Source organism: Python bivittatus, unplaced genomic scaffold (assembly GCF_059951505.1).
Source record: "Python bivittatus isolate LINGU-HERP-01145 unplaced genomic scaffold, Pbiv_v1 ctg000680_np1212, whole genome shotgun sequence".
NCBI lineage: Eukaryota > Metazoa > Chordata > Lepidosauria > Squamata > Pythonidae > Python > Python bivittatus.
The window spans coordinates 5,204,262-5,224,419 of record NW_028277095.1 but is presented as its reverse complement, the minus strand read 5'-3'; the positions used below and the strand labels follow the sequence as shown (position 1 = coordinate 5,224,419).

The 20,158-nt window shown below is 46.0% G+C and overlaps 1 protein-coding gene across 3 annotated transcripts in view; it reads right to left on the bottom strand.

Annotated features, from left to right (window-relative positions):
- The window catches only part of CNNM3 (cyclin and CBS domain divalent metal cation transport mediator 3), a 36,546-nt gene that overhangs the window by 4,041 nt on the left and 12,347 nt on the right, over positions 1-20,158 (bottom strand). The window contains exons 2-8 of one of the 3 annotated variants that reach the window (XR_015798143.1): positions 15,051-15,194; positions 13,470-13,622; positions 10,859-11,028; positions 6,588-6,684; positions 5,124-5,257; positions 3,102-3,237; positions 1,342-1,443 (exon numbers count right to left, since the gene is read on the bottom strand). Coding sequence is in view for 2 of the 3 variants with exons in the window: in XM_088152071.1 (XP_088008197.1) it covers positions 1,234-1,262; positions 3,102-3,237; positions 5,124-5,257; positions 6,588-6,684; positions 10,859-11,028; positions 13,470-13,622; positions 15,051-15,194 (863 nt within the window). In the remaining variant the exon portion in view is untranslated. Of the gene's footprint in view, positions 1-1,230; positions 1,263-1,341; positions 1,444-3,101; positions 3,238-5,123; positions 5,258-6,587; positions 6,685-10,858; positions 11,029-13,469; positions 13,623-15,050; positions 15,195-20,158 lie in introns of all 3 variants that reach the window. The other 2 variants (XM_088152071.1, XM_007429741.4) reach the window with 2 other exon arrangements.

Here is a 20,158-nt window from a genome sequence, read left to right as displayed (position 1 = left end):
CATGTGGCCCCAGGATGCTGCAACCATTGTAAGTGTGAGCTAGCTGCCAAGGGCCCAGATCATGATCACATGACCATGGGGACACTGTGACAGTTGTAAGTGTGAGGACTGGTCATAAGTAGCCTTTTTCAGCACCATTGTAACTTTGAACAGTCACTAAACAAACAGTTGTTAAGTGAGGACTACCTGTACAGGCTCAGAAGTTCTACAAAATGGCCACAAAAGCAGAAGAAAGGGGAGAAGCTAAATTATAAATTCAGTATTGATTTCTGTGCTTCTAAAGAAATCCAGGGGGCACAACCTTCATCTGAACATGGATTATTCCTAGAATTAGAATTGTATAAAAGGGAAATCTGGAGGTTTCTTCTGTTGTTTTCTGAGTGTTGAAACGGGGAAGTCTAAAAGCGAGGGGCTCTGGAAGAGTGGCCCAAGGTGACCCCCATGCAACATGCTTAGCCAGGCCATCTAAAAGGCCAGGCTCATGAATTTGGCCAACATACTGTGTTTGGGAAGTGTCTGGTTCGTTTCTTTCATGGCTTCGTGACTTAGATGAACCTGGGTTAATTTATGGTTCAATGTACTGTGCGAACCCGAAAATGGGATCACTCAGTAACCGGGTGAAATACCTTGTGTGAACTCTGAATTCAGGTGGAACCAAAGCTCTGAATCACGAGAGTCATGGACTCATGAAAAGCAATTCCCTGTTAATACCTGGAAATGCCCAAGGGACGCAACAGAAGGAACAGAGATAGCAAGCAGGGCCCCTACTTCTAATCACACACGTGTAGAAAAGCGAGCAGGCTAATAAGGTTCGCTGCCTTGTAAACACTGTGGGAAGACAGTTGTCTTGGTCTGGGATAGCCAAGAATCAGAAAGAGTCTGGAAGCCTCTTTGAGACGGACCATTTCATTTTGAGGCATAAGCTTTCGTGCAAATAAAATGGTCCGTCTCAAAGGGGCTTCCGGTCCTTTTCTGCTTCTTGACCACTTTGCAAGTGGTCAAGATATCCATCTGATGGGACAATGTGGACAACAGAATATACCAAGTGGCGCATCTCCACGTTTCATTCTTGGCTGTTGTTTTCACTCTGGGAGCTCAAGATACATAAAGGTCTCCCACAACCGTGCCTCCCCCCGCCCCGTGAAGTGGACCAGGGTGAGAGAGGGCGGTGCTCCTCACTCACTGACCTCCATGGTCAAAGGAGGGATTCCTTAATTCCCCCAATCTCACCTCTTAATGCTGGACCACATTAGCTCTTCCGTCTCATGAATGGAAGCACATGCATCGGGGGGGGGGGGGAACAGAGAAAGAGAGAGAGAGAAACTATCTGAAGATATTTACCTTATGATTTAAAAAAAGAAAGGGACTCCAGGCTATGGCAGAGAGGCCTGTGTTAAATGCGGTTTTCAATTGTGCCAAAGAAAGAGAGATTTAGCGGGAAGGCTGGAGGGAGGAAGGAGGAAACAGAAACAGGAGAAAGAGCAGTGTTTAGCTCCTAAAAGCAGATGCTGAGAAAGAGAACCACTGAGAGAGCTCGGAGGACAGCTTTGCTGGGCCAGGGGCTCCAGTGATACAGCCCTGCCCCTCTCTTTGGAAGCCCCTCCCTTTGCTCTGGGCACCCCTGAATGCCTGGATATGACCCACCCCACCTGGGTGATATTTTTCTCCTGCCCATCACTGTCTCCAAAGCTCTTTAGCTCCCCAACGGTCTTGGCTGAAAAACCCTTGCAGGAGGCTGGCTTTCTTCCTTGACCTGTCGCTCAAAACCACCTTTCTTCTGCAAAGCTATTCAGGCAGCCCCTTACCTCAATATTTTGTTATAAAGATGCCTACTAGGTATATAATTTCCCTTTTTCAGTTCTATCTTCTAGGCCAAAGGAGACTGCGAGCTCGTTGAGGCAAGGGTCTGTCCTCCAGTATCTTGGTTTGCACAACCCAGGTTCTGTATCATGATCCATGAAAGCACCAGGGTCTGCACCCCAATCCAAAAACATTGCCAGCACATTCCCCCCCACTTTAAAAGGAAATGGCTTATTCATTTTTTTTAAAAAAAAGATGGTTGAAATCTTATCAGATTGCTGAATTTCACAATATTCCGAGGACTTTTACACAAGATCTTAGCTGCCATCATTGACATTTCAACAGATTTAGTGAGATTTGGAAAGGGGGTTGGGGGATCTGGGTTGTTGTGCAGGAACTGCCATAGATCAAGACAGAACACGGGTTCCATCCAGGACAACTGTGTCTGCATTCCCCACCTACTTTTATCCCGGAAAACCCCAGAATGGAAAGCTCCACGTTGCACAGGATTCTCAAGGAGCCTCATTTGGTTGGCAGAGAGGGCACCCAGATACTTTGAGGTTCTGGGAAAGGAGTAGGCTGCCCCCACCAATTCAGCCCCCTTTCCATGGGAAACCAGGAACAAAGCTCAGGGATCTTTGTCTGCTGATCTTTTCTAGGAGGAGATCCTGAGATGCCTCCCTGGAAGCCCAGTGTTCTCCAGAACATAGCATGGGGTGGGATAGGACCAACCCCACCCAACTCAGAGCCCCATCAGCTGTTGAGAGTAGCAGATTTGAAAACCTCTAATTCCCAGCTTCTCCTGTTTCTGCCCTGATGTGGTTTTGTCTCACCTTCCCTTTTCTCTGACTGATCTCGGGCCCTCCATTCTTGATGCCTCCTTTCCTCTTTCTCTCTCGGGAACCCTCTCCCCCATTCTCTCTGACTCTGACACTCCTCCTCTGTTTGCACAAGCATTCTAGGAGGACAGCCATGTGACTTATGGCAGCCCAAACACAGGAGGAGTCTGGTGGCACCTTGTCTAACTAATAAATCTTATTTAAAAATATCAGTAGCTTTTCTGAGCTACTGCTGGTGCAGCTGATGAAGCCAGCTGATGAAGCTCACAAAAGCCAATGTTTTTTAATAAGATCTGTTAGTTAGAAAAGGTGCCACCAGACTCCTCCTGTGTTTTTGCTCGAGCAGAAGCCCAACTCTGATCTGAAGGCTTCTGAAGTTAGCTCAGGGGGCCACAGAGAACCCAACAGGTGGGAAATCAGGGGACAGTCCCAACTAGTCACTCCCGCAGCAAAAGGGCCTACCTGCTGCAGCATTTTTGTCATTGAGGAGCTTTGTCTGGCTACTGGGGATGATTTTCAGATCCACAGCCTCAGGGGATTGAGGTGAGTTCTGTATTCTTGAGGCCATAAGAGCATTGAGATACTGCAAACGGGTGACCTGCAAAGAAGCAACGCATGCAGAACGTCAGCCAAATAATATTAAAAATCATCAACATCACCACCACTCCTACTACATACTGCTCTTTCACTTGAAGAAGCCCAGAGCTGCATGCAAAAAGAATGAAAGGATCTTCAATTTTTTAAAATAACAACCACTCCAGTAAAAAAGAATGAAGTGTGACAATTCAAACTAAATTTGTTTAAACGTTTGGGATAGTTGTCACCCTGCAAATATCCAAGTGAAGATGTGCGTCTTTTAATTGGCGTTTGCAAACATGTATACAAAATATTATATACAAAGAGAGAAAAAAAAGAGAAAAGAGAAAGGAAAGAGCCACCAAAGCATATATGTCCTAAGTATTAGGTAGCCCTAAAGATACAGGCAACCCTGGGTTAAGAACACCTGGTTTAAGGATGACCGATGGTTAAGAATGGAGCCTACTGCAGCAAAATTTGAGCTAAATGCACAATGGTTTGAGTTCATTACACAATACTACTTATACAGTATTACACAATAATACTGTTCTAGCTTATATACAAATTTGACTTAAGGACAGACCTTGGGAATGGAACTTGTTCTTAAACTGGGGGCTATCTGTATATTCCTGTAAGATGACACAATTAAGTTGTTAAGTCACTTAAAATAGCAAAAATAAGAGAATTTAAACAGATAAGCTAGTATCTGCCGCCTCAGGGACTACTAAGTCCTCCAAACAGGGTCCTTTGCTCAGGTTGACCTTTTGAGAAGAACTGGGGGAAATAAATCTCCTTCTAGCCTTGTAATAATCTCTGTGATCGTTAATGAAATGAGTCTCGGGGTCCATTTTCATGGTCTTTTTGTTAGTTTGCAAAGTGCTAATACAGGATCCAATTGAACGGGGACTGTCAAAGGTGAGGACTCCCCAGGGTTCACATGCAATAGAAGGAGGTCCCTGGTTCTTCCCTGCCTGCAAAAAAACTGATCAGGCTCAGGTGGACGAAGTTGGAGCGCCATCAAACATTGCTCTGAGCTCTGCTTGTCATTTTGCCCATGCTAGTCTCCAGTGCCAGTTGCTGAACCACAAAATGGGAATTTAGATTACAATTTAATTAGTCAGAATGGCATATTTATTTCTTGTCCAGCCTAGCACTAATGAAAGCATTTGTTTGATGAATACCCCACCATGTGTTACACAAATGTGTTTATAATTATAGGGGATTGCGGAATTACACCGTTTGAAATGCTCCACGACAGAACAGAAGCATTTCCCCAAACAGGTGGCCTTTTAACCCGAAAGATGTTCTTTCTTGTGAGAGAGTTCCATAACCCAGGCGCTGCCAAGAAGCAGGTTCTCCACATCAAGAAATGGTTTCTTTCCAACTGGGTGGAGGTCCCGAATTTGGAGCAAAGAATCGCCCGGGACACAGACAAAACTGAATTAATTTATGAACTCGGTTTCAAAGGCCTTCAATCTCGACTTTCAAATTTTGGCTGAGTGGCGTCATTTTTAACGATTAATCCAATCCTTTTATTGACCCAAGGTCGCGACCCCCACGATCTGCAGTCTCAGAGGAAGAATTTTGCTCAGTTCTAGTCAAATCTGCCTCGCAAACCACTGAGCAGAGATTCAGGATTCAAAGCACGTTCTATTTTTGCAAAGCTAAGTTGTTTATCTTGCCCCTGGCAAGCCATCAGTGCCCATGGCTGGTGAGTTGCCTGAGACCTGACAGGTCCCTACATTCCAAATAAATACATGAGCACCCAAAGATTCAGGAGAGGGAATCCAAGCTACTCACTAGCAAATACAAACTTAAATCCTGAAGGACCTCAAGGATTTCTGCATGGCTATCCAGAATCTGCCCCTCCCCTCTCACTCTGCTTGGCAAACCACTCACAGTGCTTACCTTGATGAACTGTAGATCGGTGAGGGCTCGGACGGTGTAGTCAGGACAGTAGGCCGAATAATTGGTGGACTCCGTGCAGTCAAGTTGCTGATCACGACGATTCATCCGTAGAGTGGACACTGGGGACTGATGGACTGTCGAGAGGAAAAAGGAACACTGTAGGAGGCTTGGGAATAAGATGTTGACACCATGCATTAAAAAAAAAGTACTGTAATCAGGTTTCTAGTTCTCAGGAAGACAGGCACACAGTTCTGAATGTATCAGTTGCCTTTGCTAAAAGCTACTGAGCACAACATTGTGGATTCATTTCTAGCTGGGGCACAGAGACCTCGGCTAACCCACTGCCTTCAGTCTCTGCCCTTTTCATCTGCCATATGGGAAGACTGCAGATGATGAACTGCAACCTGTCATCAATGAAGTGCTGGATGACTGAAAAGGGACTCTAGTTTATTTTATTTATTTATTAAATTTATATGCCGCCCATCTCCCCCAGAGGGTTAGGGTTAGGGTTGCCTTCCTTTTTTCACCTGGTCATTTCCAGATGTCCCGAATTTCAGTTTTCATACCTCAACAGTTTAATTTGTGTGTGTGTGTTTTTAAGGAAACAGCAATTAGAGTGGGAGCAACGGCTTGGGAGGTGGCAGAGTTGCAGAGTCTGACTCCTGAAAACATTTTTTAAATCTCCAGCTATTATGTCCCTCTAAATCAGCGTTTCTCAAACTTGGCCATTTTAAGATGTGTGGACTTCAACTCCCAGAATTCCCCCAGCCAGCATGAATTCTGGGAGTTGAAGTCCACACATCTTAAAGTGGCCAAGGTTGAGAAACACAGCTCTAAATAATGCTGCGATACAAGGTACCTCAAAACACTCTCTGAATGTGCGTGCATTGTAGAAGGAGCACCAGGTTAGTCTATCTAACCAATATTATTTAGAATTTAGAATCAGAAGAGATCTGGTAACCCCTTTCCTGACTAACAGTTTTATTAAAAGGCATAAACTACAGCTCACTTCACCACAGTCTCAAGAATTACATGAAGATTAAGGAGTCTGGTAGCACCTTTTTCAGACTAATAGGTTTTATTAAAAGGCATAAGCTTTCGGGAGCTATATTTTGATTTCTGAGTTCTCACATGTGGGTAATTTTTTCAGTGGGAAAAAGGCATAGGAGGAACTCTAATTTTCATCCCACCATGGATCCCAGTTCAGACACAGACTAATTAATGGTGGATGATAACCATTAACTAGGTTAGCAACCGATGCACAGGAATAACAAATGTGGCAATGTTCGCACTGGCAAACCAACACAAATGGGAGTTAAACACCTCTGGTCTCTGCTTTAAAAGGGTGAACAGAAGATCCCCCAAATATGGGCCTTATTAAAAATCAGTTGCCAGTAAAGCCTCTGGGGGAAACCCCCAACCTTCGAAGGGGCTGCTCACGTCAGGGCTGAGCCAAGGACTCACCTGAAGAAGGAGCGGTTAGCGCGGAGACACCGTAATACGTGAAGGCTCCATTTTCAAACTTCAGTCCTTCCTTTCCAATCTCAACTTCAACCCTGCCCTGGCAAAGGAGGAAAACGGCAAAGTGAGCAGAGGAACATCTGGCCTGAGATGGGAGGGGGGGAAGGAGCAATACGAGTCACACCCAAATTGCTTCTAAGATTCCCAGATCCAGCTAGATCCTGGATTTTGGTTGCTCAGTTAATTTCTCCTATACAGGACTACTCTTTCTTAAATGCCTGCCTTTCACTGATTAGGGGTGACCCCAAATACCTGCCCCAGAGATACTCCCACGGCACCAACCCATCCTCTTTCAGGTACCACAGCCCATTTTTCATCAGAGCCACTCACTGATGGTTGGCTTTTAAATCACTACTCTGTTCTCTGCTGTTTTAAGTACAGTCTGTAGGCTTTTTAAAAACTGTCACATTTATAAAAAATACTCATAACTTGTTATGATCTGTCTAGGACATCCAGATTTATTGGGAGGTTTTACTGTAGTCTCCCCCAACCTGGCACCCTCCAGATGTGAGGGAACTGCAAACCCGAGAATTCCAAAGATCTCATGACACTCCACGGCCAGCATGACTACGTATCTTGCCTCTGCAGACATTTCACACTGTGCTCTGCGACTTGCTTACAGCAGAAGTTCACAGATTCAATCCTGCTGAATAAATTGCTTCACTGTACGCAAGAATGAAGTGATATATACGCAGAAGATCTGCCTCCTGAGAAACATAGAAATCAAGCCCTTCATCGATGTCTGCTCCAGGATTTAAATTCTGGGCTTTTTCACCCAGCCCTTCCGAGTCAACAGACATCTGATTGCTTTCTTCCCAGATCTGCCCAACGATTCGGTCTAACCTGAGAATTGTGGGTTCCCACCTCAACAGCATCAGCCCTTCCCATCTGGGGGAGGCCAGGCTGGGAAAGGTGGTTTCCACAATTGCTTTTAAAATACTATTGTTAATTGCTATCCAAGTTTCATAGCAGGGAGGCGGCATATAAATGTTGCAAAACTAGAATGAAAAGCAGCTTGTCCTCTTGCTAGGATTTACTGCATTTCTTTTAAGAACAGTTGGTCATCTTGGAGCTCAGTTCATACAGACAGACAGAATCATCCCCTCCCTTCCTCCCCCCCTCACCTAGCCTTTTTTCTTTCCATTTTACATTGTTTTAATTAAAACTAGGGAAACTGATATACAGTGGTACCTCGGGATACGAACGCCTCTACTAACGAACATTTCGGGTTACGACCAGCTTCGGCAGGAAAATTTTACCTCGGGTTATGAACTTGCCTCTACTTACGAACCGGATCCGCGGCCATTTTCCCTGCTGTCACACAGTCGCGGCTTCCTGTGGGCGAGGTTGCAGTAGCAAGGAGATGTTCGGTGAGGCTCGTGGTGTGTTTTGCGGTGTTTTGTGAAGGTTTTTGGTGTGCGTGTTAGCATGGCTCCAAAGAAAATGCAGAGCAGGCTTGGCGGGAGTCAGGCTCTGAAGAGGAAATTGCCTCGGGTTGCGACCAAATTCGGGTGGAGGGCGGAACGGATTAACCGGATTTACATTGAACCCTATGGGGAAATTCGCCTCGGGTTGCGACCAAATTCGGAGGGCGGAACGGATTAACCAGATTTACATTGAACCCTATGGGAAACTTTACCTCGACTTGAGACCAACTCGAGTTGCAACCAGAGTCACGGAACGGATTAAGTTCGTATCCCGAGGTACCACTGTATAGCAAAATAAAACTTCACTCTCTTGTATCATCTTTATTTCCAATTCCCCCAAAGAGGTTTGCTTCTAGGCAATTCTTGGAAACATCTGACTCAATAAATGAGAAAGATAAGAAACTAGGTGGTGGTGAAAAGTAAAGTAAAATTTCACTTTACTTTTTTTTTTTTAAATGGATGCTTGCTGACCAGCCCCTTGGCAGTATCATGCCACTTGAAGAGATGTTCCCTATGTCCCCACGTGGAGCACCAAATGGAATCTGCCCATTTGGTGAGAACATCTCAGAGAAACCTGTTTAAGAGCTCCCCCATCAAAAGTGAGGGAGGAGGGACATGGACAGAACCACAGATCTTTTCCGTGGCAGTCCCCCATTTTGGAACCTTCCCCCAGCCCCCCAGGTCTGTAAAGCTCCCTCCTTCCCTCTTTTAGATCTTTAAAGACAGTTTTGTTTCTCTGGGCCTTCCACTCTAGCTACATTGCACTGGCAGTTCCATCTTCAGTTTGGTAACTTCAGTGTATTCCTACAGTTGTTTTTATAATTTTAATGTGTTGTAACCTGCCCAGGGTGGTTTCCCTTGGACAGGCTATAAAAACAGTCAAACTGACTGATTAATTAATTGTGGGAAACTAAAATGGCAGCCCGCCATTAGCAAGGAAGCCTTCCAACCAGATTTTGTGCAGAAAATCAACTATGTGGATGGCCACAATTCTCTACAACTATAGGTCATATTGCCACTTATCTTTAGTGTGCAGTGTCTAGATCCTAAGCAGCAGCAGCACACACACACACACATACACAGGCCGGTATCTTGTAGACAGGTAAAGCGGGACTGTGTATGCTGGATCCAATCCTCCCTGTATCTTATGGAGGACGCTAATGCTGGATCCAACACATGGATCCATGGATCCTGCCAGGGATCTGAATACAGAGGCTCTGGAGCCCAATCTGAAGGCAGGGAACTCAATCAGACCCTCCTCCCCAGCAATTCAGCCTCCTCTTGACTTGGCATCCCACCTCTTCCTTGTGTTCATGAAGGACTGGCATTAGGGCTCCCTACCCATCCCAGACAAGATGACTCCCTTGCAATGCCAGTGGCTTTTTTTCCCCCTCAACGGAGTGCCCGGAGAGCAAGGGCTGGCATTTCAGGCTTCTGATGCAGGAGATGGCAGTCCTATGCTGGGCTCTGCGCATGCATCAGAAAGGGTGTGTAAGGAAATGGCACAATGGACTGGACCATTTTGAATTCCGGGTAAGAAATGATGCTGCAGAAGGCATTCTTTTTGCTTAACGATCGAGCAAAAGTCATCTTGGAAACTACAGGGACCTACTAAGTGCTGTGGAAGGCCATCCAGTTGCATAGGATTTATAGCAAGGGGGAAGGACTGAAGGTGGTCAATTCCATGTCTCCCCCTTTATAGAGTGGCGCATTCCTCCCTATGTAATCTCCCCAACGCTGCCTTCCAGACACTGATGGACCACAGCTCCAGCCAGCGAGACTGTAGTTTGGCAACATCTGGAGGGAAGAGACTGGCAACCCTGATCCTCTGCAGCTGGCAGTAGGTCAGAGGCCTCCATATAAAATCTTGGTGGGACAGAGTAAAGGGAGTTGAGTGATCAGGAGGCTTAAGGTCATATTGAACCACAAAGCAAGTGGGAGTCAGGCTGGGCCACTTTCCTCTTGCAACCAAGCCTACCTTGCAGGGTTCTTGCAGGACTCATATGGATTGGGTGGGGGAAGAAGACCAATATGTCACCCTGAACTCTTTGGAAAAAGGCAAGAGAATGTTATTGGATATATTATTATTGTTATTGTGTGTGCATTCTGCATTCCGGTCAGTGTTCCTCAACCTTAGCAACTTTAAGATGTGCGGACTTCAACTCCCAGAATTCCCCAGCCAGCTTGGCTGGCTGGGGAATTCTGGGAGTTGAAGTCCGCACATCTTAAAGTTGCTAAGGTTGAGGAACACTGTTCTAGGAGTAGGCTGGGTTGAGAGCCCCCCAAGGAGGTCCATAGTCACATAGCAATTTCAACCCGGGTCTCCCATCAGTACCTGGGACTCCCTGTCATGTCTATCGCTGTAACCCTACACCATACTAGTTCAAGGTATTATCTTACATTTAAAAACATGAACACCATGAACAAGGTTTTCACTCCAGCCAAGGCAGGAAGGCCTTCTCCTGGCCGTGGGTTCCAGAATCGTCAGCCTGCCAACCTTCAAGCAATCTGATAGGGCAGGAAGGGATCTCGGAAGTCATCTGGTCCAACCCCCCGCTGAGTGCAGGATCCACTAGCCCATCTCTGACCAATAACCTTCTAATGGAAGTACTCCTCACCTCACGCAACAGCCTGTTCCTCCTGGACCGTGGATTTGGAGGCCACGGTCTACCCCAGCAGCCTCCGTCTGGCCCCAAGGAGAAGTTAGCTTCGCCTCCCACCTGATTCTTGCACCAGGGCCTTCACCCTCCCTCAAGGTCCTCCCAGCGTAGCCTAAACATGCAGTACCTGCAGGATGAGGACAAAGTAATTGACCGGTTGGTTGCGCTGGTACAAGTAATGCTCAGCGGCCAAGCGATTGCAGTCATCAAACTTCACCTCCTGGTTGACGCTGGGATGCTGCAGCAGATGCAGCAGGACCTTCTCGGACATTCGGCCGGGGCTGAAGAGATCCACCTCTGGGGGTGGGCGGGGTGGCAAGAGGGGAGGCAGAAAACACATTTGCATCATATTGAGGTTTTTGACAAAGGAGAGCCTATTTAGTTTTTACACAATAAGCAAAGCGACACCCGAAAGGGGCAGGGGCAGGAAGCTCAGGAAGGAGACAAGGTGGTTTTGATTCAGCACCTCGGAAGGACAGGGAAAAAAGGTGGACTCCCATTTCGCCTCCTGTCAGCCCTGCAAGGTAGACCAGGCTGAGAAACCAGTGCCATATAGATCAGGACTACCTTTATTGTAACAGCTCTAGTAACAGAATCTTGCAAGTCTGAATGTGTTCCCCTCACCCCACTTTATCTTTGTGTGAACCAGGGAGGGGCTGGTCTGAGACGTTTTCTCAAGTTATTTTCTTGGCCCAGCTCAAACCCCTCTTATCTGACCATTGCTTTGATAGTGGTGTTTCCTCCTGTCCTTCAAGGCCATTCCCTACGCCAGAAACACTGTCCTATGACCTCTACATCTTCTGGAGGGCCATCTACAGGATCGCCCTATGGCTGGAAACCCCTTCCGCCTGGCCACGGATGCCAGTGGCACCTTCAGTGGTGGTGGTGGTGGTGGTGGAGGGGGAGATTCACATGGGAGAAGGCAGCTCTTGGAAGGGATTTCTTGTACACACTCCTGGGACAGTTTGGGAAGGAATCTTTCTTCTTTGATCCCAACTCTCAGAGACACAGTTCTGCTGGAGGCATGGCACTGAAAAGTATCCAATTTTTACCGATTGATCAGTTATTATTAGATCTTTTTTTTTTCAATCCCACCTCTTTTATATGTAACTCAAGGGGGCAAACATACCTAATACTCCTGCCACCTATTTTCCCCACAACAACAACCCTGCGAGGTGGGTTGGGCTGAGAGTGAGGGCCTGGCCCAAAGTCACCCAGCTGGATTTTCATGCCTAAGGGAGGCCTGGTTGTTTGACTGTACTTTTATACTCCCCAACAACAGGAGTTCTCTGGCCAGTATACAGCTACAGTAATACACGTAACGAAGCCTAGTGATACTGAAAACTTATTTGACTCAAAGCTGAGTAGAAGTAAATACTGAAGTGTGCCTGGAAAAATGACAAAAGAATATTTATGCGCATTTGTTGGAAATATAACTTGCAAAAAATATTTAAAGGGTCAGCTAGGAAGAACCCACCTTGTACCGCAGAAGCCAAGTAGAGCAGGACTTTGGAGATGCAAGGGTCAAAAACAGTTATTTTATCCCGCAAGCCTTCTTGCAATTCATTGACTGCTGAGTATTATTATGCTAGGATAGAAATACATACAACCTGAAGCTTCGCGTTTATCAGAATACGTTTGCAGAAACTGTAGTGGCTGCACATATTTCTAACCTTCATCCTAAAGCTTCCTCTCGACACACAAGGAAGGTTTTACATTTCTTTATCCCACTTTGGAGGGTTTACGCAATCAGCTGAGCCAACGATTGATTTGGCAATGAACGCTGAAGATATGAAAGTGAAATGATGTGAATGCTGACAGCAAACAGATTTTTACACTGCTTTATGCATTTTTTTTAATTAACTAAATACAAAAAACAAATCTTTTTTTCCTTTTGTATTATAATTATTATTTTATTTATATTATGTTTATATTCTTTCTCTGTTACATGGGAGTTGACTTCTGGACAAAGAAAATGGACTTACAATCAAAAGGCATATTGTTCAGCATCAGAAACACAAAGATGTGTTTTCACAAAGGCTTCAACTATTCAGTGGTTTGCAGAATTGATTAATATAGATCAGCTATGGATGACTGTAATGAATCATGGGTTCAATTTACTGATATATTTATGCCTGTAGATATACGTCTTGTATGTTTTGGGGGGGGGGTTCAGCTTTTTTTCCTTCTATAATTTTGTGTATTCTTTTATGCATTCTTTTTGAATCTGGATAGATGCTGGACTTAGAGGGACATGGGGAGGAACCAGAAGACAGGTTTCTTCCCTGGCTAAACAAATCCCATTCAGCAGCCAAAAATAAATACATTTCTAATATTGGGATACATAGTTTGACTATGCCAGCTGTTCATTATTGGCTCCTCTGCCCCCAGTTTTTCATCCTATGCCACTTGTTATGCTTAGAAATGAAATCGATGTAGCAAGTAAATTGAATTTAAGAGAACGATCCCCTTGCACTGAGGATTCTTGATAGCCAAGGATGATGGCCTATCGTCCTGCCCAAGGTAACCTGATGGGGGTCCTTTTCCTTTCTGTGTTCAAGATTAAACAGCACTAGAAGCTGCTAGTCCTTAACAAGCCATAGCAAAAATCCAGTGAGGGCTCTGGGGAATCTTTTCCATTTTTCTCCAGGTGGCCCAGATAGAAAAGCAGAATGAAACAGAAAGGTCCAAAATCTCTTCCGATTCTACGATAAGACATGCCTCTTCCATGGTCTTACCTCTAGATAAGAAGCGCTGGGTAGCTAGGAGTAGTTGAGGGGAGATTTTCACCTTGTACTCATTGTCAGAAACTTTGAACAAGGAGAAATCTTCTTTCCGGCGATCCATCAAAGTTCCCAGCGGAGGGGGCTTCTTCTTCAACCTGTTCTCCCCTGGAGTTTGGAGGGGGCGAAGAGACAGCAAGAGGAATCAATCTACACAGCCGTTATGGACATCTGCACAATTCTGTGCAAGGGCAGGAAAATCACAGGACATCGTTATGGGCAGAGCCTTTCATATCCTGGCATCATTTCAAACCCCCCACTCCGAGATTCCAGCCGTTGTGGCCACAAACATCTCCAAGAGATACAAGGAAGGAACCTCAAAGACCAAAATGCAGCGGAATAAAATGACTGAAGGCGATCTTCCACATGCTGCCGAACTAGCGCTCCCAGCATCCTCGCCACTGGCCATGCTGGCAGCTGTATTTTAACAATACCTGGCAGACCAGAGGTTACCCATCCCTGTTTAGAGGATGTCGATTCAATTGAAATTCAATTTTTTAAAACACCCCAAAAGCAGATGACAATGATTACAGATAAATAAATCTAAAATGGCCCAGGCATCATTTCCCCCTCCTCCCACAATCATTACAAATGTTCTGAAAGGTGAGCCGTTCTTTGCAAGTTTGTTTTTACAGACTAAAAAGACTAGAGATCTCCTGGTGGAAAAAATAACTTTTTTTTTCATTAGACCACATAACTTGGGAGGTGAGGAACCAAGAAACAATTACATGGTCTCTGAGGGAGAACCAAACTACCACACACATTTTCCTGACTCTTTTTCCTGATCTCTGACATAACTACTGCATTACCTGCCATAACAACAATGATGAACAATGCTCTGCAGCTCACTTTGAGGATGTTCAGCTAACTCTCGTAAACACAGAACAAAGCTGCAGAGGAGGGGTGCCAAGTTCATACCTCCCAGATGTTTCCAACAACTCCTACAATTTTCTTGCCACTAGCCATACAGGGAGGGAGAGAGGAGTCCTGAAGCCCAAAACATCTAGAGGGCATGTGGTTCCTGACCCTTGCTACAGAAATGGAAGCTTCTGTGGAATTTGCAGTAGAACAAATATCTTGTTCTAAGTCCCTGGCCACTTGGTGCACTAAACTGGACTGTAAACATGAAAGAAAACGGGGGAGGAAAGCCTGAAGTGGAGATCTGTGGGAGGATTAGTAAGTCCTCAGACTAACTCAATGTTTCTCAACCTCAGCAGTGTGGACATCAACTCCCAGAATTCCCCAGCCAGCATGCTGGCTGGGGAATTCTGGGAGTTGATGTCCACGCATGTTAAAAGTTGCTGAGGTTGAGAAACACTGAGCTAACTGTATGCTCAGAGGTTGCTTTGTTCCCTAATTCTAGAACCCACCCCACTTCTCTACTTTCGGTGTGGGATGATGGGCTTCAGAGCTCTAGATGGCAAAAACTTGTCATCCTAGTAAAGCAAACTTAACTGGGCTAAGAAAAATAAGAAGAGTCAGGAGCAGAAGAGAAGAAGCCTTAAACAGGCCATACCTGCGTTGGAACCCACTTACTGTAGTCGTCTGACTCGTCCATGATCTCCGACTTTATGATCTCTTCAATGACATCTTCCAGGGTCACCAAGCCCATGACTTCGTAGAACGGGTCCCCTTCCCCTTCATTGTTCACCTTCTGCACGATGGCCATGTGGGATTTCCCTGGGGAGAGAAAGAAGCCCCCCAAAGCTTAGCACCCAACCACAGACTCTGCAAAAAATGGGCCAAAGCTGCCACAGATTTCCTCTTTGCGCAAGAGAAGAGGAGCAGCCAAGGCCAATCCCAACCCTTTGAAGCCAACGGGGGAGTAGGGTGTGGGACTGCAGCCATAGTGGAACCTCTCCTGTCATGGTGCCTGGTCTATGGGACCCCATGCTCTTGAGATTTGGATGGCCCCAACTCTGTTGGCAAGACCTGGCTGTTCCCCCAAGTCTTGCCCTAGCGAGCCTGCTGGGTACAACTTTTGTGTACCAGAAAATCAGGTCTGGTAGAGTCTTTTCCGACTAACACATTTTATTAAAAGGCAGAAGCTTTTGTGAGCTGTTTCTCCCTTCTTCACAGGCTGGGAAGCTTCTGAGTTAGACCTTGGTGCCTTTGTATTGAGTTTGTGACTGCAGGATTTATTTTATTTTTCTTTTATTTGGTACTTTAAATTGTGGTTACCTGCCTAGAGGTGTATGCTGAGATGGGTGGTCACGTAAGTCAAACAAACAAATATTCACAAAATGGCCATGGTAGTAGAGCTACCACATCTGGGCTGCACAAATCTGGAGGGCCACTAGGGGGCAGTGAGACAGAAAAAAGCCCAACACACTGCTGCCATCTGGTAGCAGACTAGAGATCTCATCACCACAATCCCATTTACCAGGAAGTAAGGCTACTCTCTACCAACGCTCTCATCCCTTGACCCGCACTTCTGCCCTGTTGCCTTTATTTATGTATTCTTCTGGGCAGGCGGGATCACTTCCAAACGCACCACTTCTATTTTCTGGGGAAGCATTTCTGAAAATAAAAATCATGCTGCAAGCTCCCAATTTACTTTGCAGCAGATCAGTTTCCTATGTTTTTAATTAGAAGAAATCTGATTTTTTAAAAAAGGTCACGTGGGGAAGGAAGCTTGGTAAGGGCTAAGGAGGCGCCCACGGGCTGCACGTTGGAGATATAGATCTTAAATACGTCTCCTGTGGGCGGTATGATTGATAATTAGGTCTTTGGCTGAAAAGCTGACACAGCAACAAAGAGCTTTGGGGAAAACCTGCCGTGAAGGTAAATTTATTAAAATCTAATCGCCATTTCTTAGCAATGCTAAACAAACTTTCTTCCCTAATAGATTACCTCCATCCATAACAGAAGATCTCTAGGCAGAAATAGCAAATATGATTATTCTAAAAGCTTGCCATGTCTTCCGAGATCAAATATATATTCTCTCTTTCGCATGAACACACACACAGACACAGATACATTCCCCCTTTTTATCAGTTGCTGTTTTCGCTCTTTAACCTGTCTTTTCCAATGTTGGTCTTTCATAGCGGTGGTACAGAAGTGAGTAAGCAAGCACGACAGATAACATCTTTGCAAAGGTGCAGTTAAACTGACCTAATAAATGGTCATTTTATGGTTCATCAGGAAAAAAAAATGACCCCAAATCCAAGTAATATTTAGTATTTTCATTTGGCAGAAGGCCTACACTTCAGCATGGTGCAAGATGCATTTTTCCTCCACAACCCTCTGAAGTAGGCTGGGCTAAGAGGAAGGGTCTCACCCAAAGTCCCGCAGGGAATTTTGGGGGCTGGGGGCTACAATCTGGGTCTCCCTACTCCTCATCCAGCCCTTTCACCACTGCACCAGCCTGGTTCTCACCGCAAGATGATAAGTATTAGGGTCACGGAAAACGCACCAAACAGCAGGCAAACATTTGAATTATTCAGAACTCCTCACTTGCAGGAGGAGAATCTGTATCAACAGGCCACCATTTTGGTTGTACAGACAGTCCTCTACTTACAAACAGGTTACATTCCAAGAAGCTGTTCGTAAGTCCATTTTGTTCGTAAGTCCAACCAAGTATAAAAAACACGCACGGTACAGTTCTTACCTTACATAAGCGGCAGGTATGCCATAATACCTGACGGTGACAGCATAGGCTCATCAAACTAAATACTATGAGATCAGCGAACAGACAGGATGGGGTAGCGTCCAAAATGGTGTACGCTCAACCTCCCAATGTGCGACAGTGCTGCCAAGCGTACATATGAGGCATGCTGTAAACTAACCCTTTCCTACCTTCTCGCGCCTTCCAGGACCTTCTAGGTTGGAGTTGTGGACCAGTTTGTTCATATCGGCAAAAGTTCATAACTTGAAAGTTTGTAAGTAGAGGACTGTGTGTACTGCACCAAAAGGAAAGGGGTGAGTGTCTGCATGTGTGTGTGTGGGGGGGGGGCAGTTCTTGCTCTCTGGCTCTTTTTACTCCTGCTCTGAATGAGAGCCTGAACTGCTTTAGGGATTGGATTAGGCCCATGTGCCAGAAGGGGCTCCTGCCTCTCATGACCTCGATGCAACTTCAATTGAATTTAAATGTGTAGCGAAATCAACCACCGTATGGATTCCTTTTTCACATGGGAGTTTAGAAACAGATAGAAACAGTAATATAAGTGCTATAATAGATATTTTAGTTTTTTTGTTTTTTTTAACCTTCTCTTTTGCCAAACAAGTCCACGTTATTTTCTTGGCAACAATCCACAGGTAGCTTCTCACTGCCTTCTTTTAAGTTTTTTTCTTTTCTTTTCTTGGTGGTCTTCCATCCACGTGATAACTGTAGCTTAACTTTTGGAAATCAGCCAAGGTTGCCTAAACACTGCGACTGAGCAAGACCCCTTCCCCAACTTCCTCTTCCCACCTTGCCCCACCTAAATGCAACCTATCCTCTTGGCATCCTGACCCTTCCCTCAACACTTTAACCATGGTCTTTGGCCGCCAAAAGGCTACAAGCCTTCACACGAATGAGACGCAGATTTAGCCAACTCACCTGTGAGTCTGGGCTCTGTAAAATGAACCTAAGTGCTTCACTCCTATGCTGGCTGGCCGAGCTCATGACATGCCACACACCCAACCCACTTCCATCCAGCTGATGCCTTTCTATATATGCTGACGGTGCTTTTGATTCCCTCCTTCCCTCCCTCCCCACTGCTTCGGCTTTACTTTTTCCTTTGCTTGACTTACTGCCCAGGGCTGAGAAATAAAGCGAGACCACTTTTCCAGCGAGAGCCCTGCAGGGTGATGTGCGACAGCTGGCACTTATGGAAAGGTACATTGCCACCAAGGGTCTCCATCTGGTACCCCCAGGTGAAGCTGGGAAGGACCCCTCCTTAGGAACAGAGAGCTTTGCCAGCTGAAGAGCTTAGTCACTGACTGTGACTCATGGGGCTTGTAGTCTGACGTCCCTGGCGGCCACCAGACAGGGCAGTCTCAACATGCCTGAAGGGTGCCAGGTTGGGGAAGTCTGGGCAGAAGACCTTTCTCCCTTGTAGAGAGGAAAACAGAAGTAAGTACGTATAGCGATTTCCTTCCAAACAGTTGGTCTGCCCTCAGCTGCAGAAGATCTTTGGGGTGACTACCTCGCAGGGTTGTTAGGGCACACCTGGAAGAAGGAATTCCACTGGGATTGGAGGAAATGCATATCTATGCAAGAAAACCACCTGCAGCCTGGCAAATAAGTATTCGAAGCAGCATATGAAAACAGTTCCAATTATACCAAATGTTCATCTCAAATCTTTGGGGTACTTTGCTAGAATACTGAGAAGAGACAGCGGACGGGCTGGCTGCATTTCGCCATTTGGCTTTCATTATAATCCTCCATTGCCCTCCACAGAATGAATGGACATTTTGTTGACAAATTATCTTCCACGCTGCCATGCAGGAAGGTGGGGCGCTGATGCTTCTTAAATACAAATGAGCTCTTTCAAAGCACCCAATTTCACTCCTTTGGCCCCTTTGGGCATCCCCTTTGAAGAAGATGCCTCTCCTTTCTTGTTCTTAGTGGTCCTCAAAGTTTCCAGGCAGCGCACAATGGCCTGGAATTTGCCCCATGCGCTAACCCTGGCGGTGCGCCACCAAGCCGGTCCAGAGCCCTTCCAAACATCAGCAGGAGGCTGTTTTGTTCTTATGCACGCTCCAGGCTTCCTAAAGGCTGATGACGCCGCCCACAAGTGGCATGATGCGTGCATTTTGGCTCATGTCAAAGAAGGAGCTGAGCAAAAGGGGGAAGTCGGCTTTCCGTCACAGGGACCTGCAGTGCGGTGGAAGGAACCCAAGAAACGCAGCTGTAGAAGCAAGGAGGAACTGGCCGAGTGGTCACGCTGCCCTCTCAGAGCCCCATCATGGGCGCGACCCGTGAAATACTCTGCCTCAGTGGAACAAAGAGGAGCTGCACCAAACCAATTCTCTGGTTCAAGCTAGAGCCGCGTTTTTTCAAACTTGGCAATTTTAAGATGTGTGGGCCGACTACCAGAATTCATGCTGGCTGGGGAATTCTGGGAGCTGAAGGCCACACATCTTAAAGTGGCCAAGTGTGAAAAACACTGAGTTAGAGGCAGAGAAATTTCACAGGGGAATCCCTAACAGGTATTTCAATGAAGAGCATGCAGAAGCCATACATTCTGGTACAGGTGACAAGTTTTAGCTGTCTGAGAACACCACTGCACTGCCGGATAGAGGCGCAGATGTTTTTTAAAGCAGAAGGGCAGCCAGCTTGGACCTCTGGAGAAAGGTATTTCCCCTTTTCCCAAAGCCTGGTGCTTGGGAGAGAGAAAAACAGAGTGGGCATTCCTATGCATCAGGGTTCCTCAACCTTGGTCACTTTACGACGGGTGGACTTCAACTCCCAGAATTCCCCAGCCAGCCTTGCTGGCTGGGGAATTCTGGGAGTTGAGGTCCACCCGTCGTAAAGTGGCCAAGGTTGAGGAACCCTGCTATGCATGATTTCCTTTGGCCTTATCCATCACACAGCCTTCAACAGACCTGCCAGTAAGAAACCTGGTCCTGGATTTTAAGTTTGCTCATCCAGATCCTTCAAGGAGACTATTTTAAATCATTTAGAATTTCAAGGATAAGATTTTACTTCGTCACTGAAC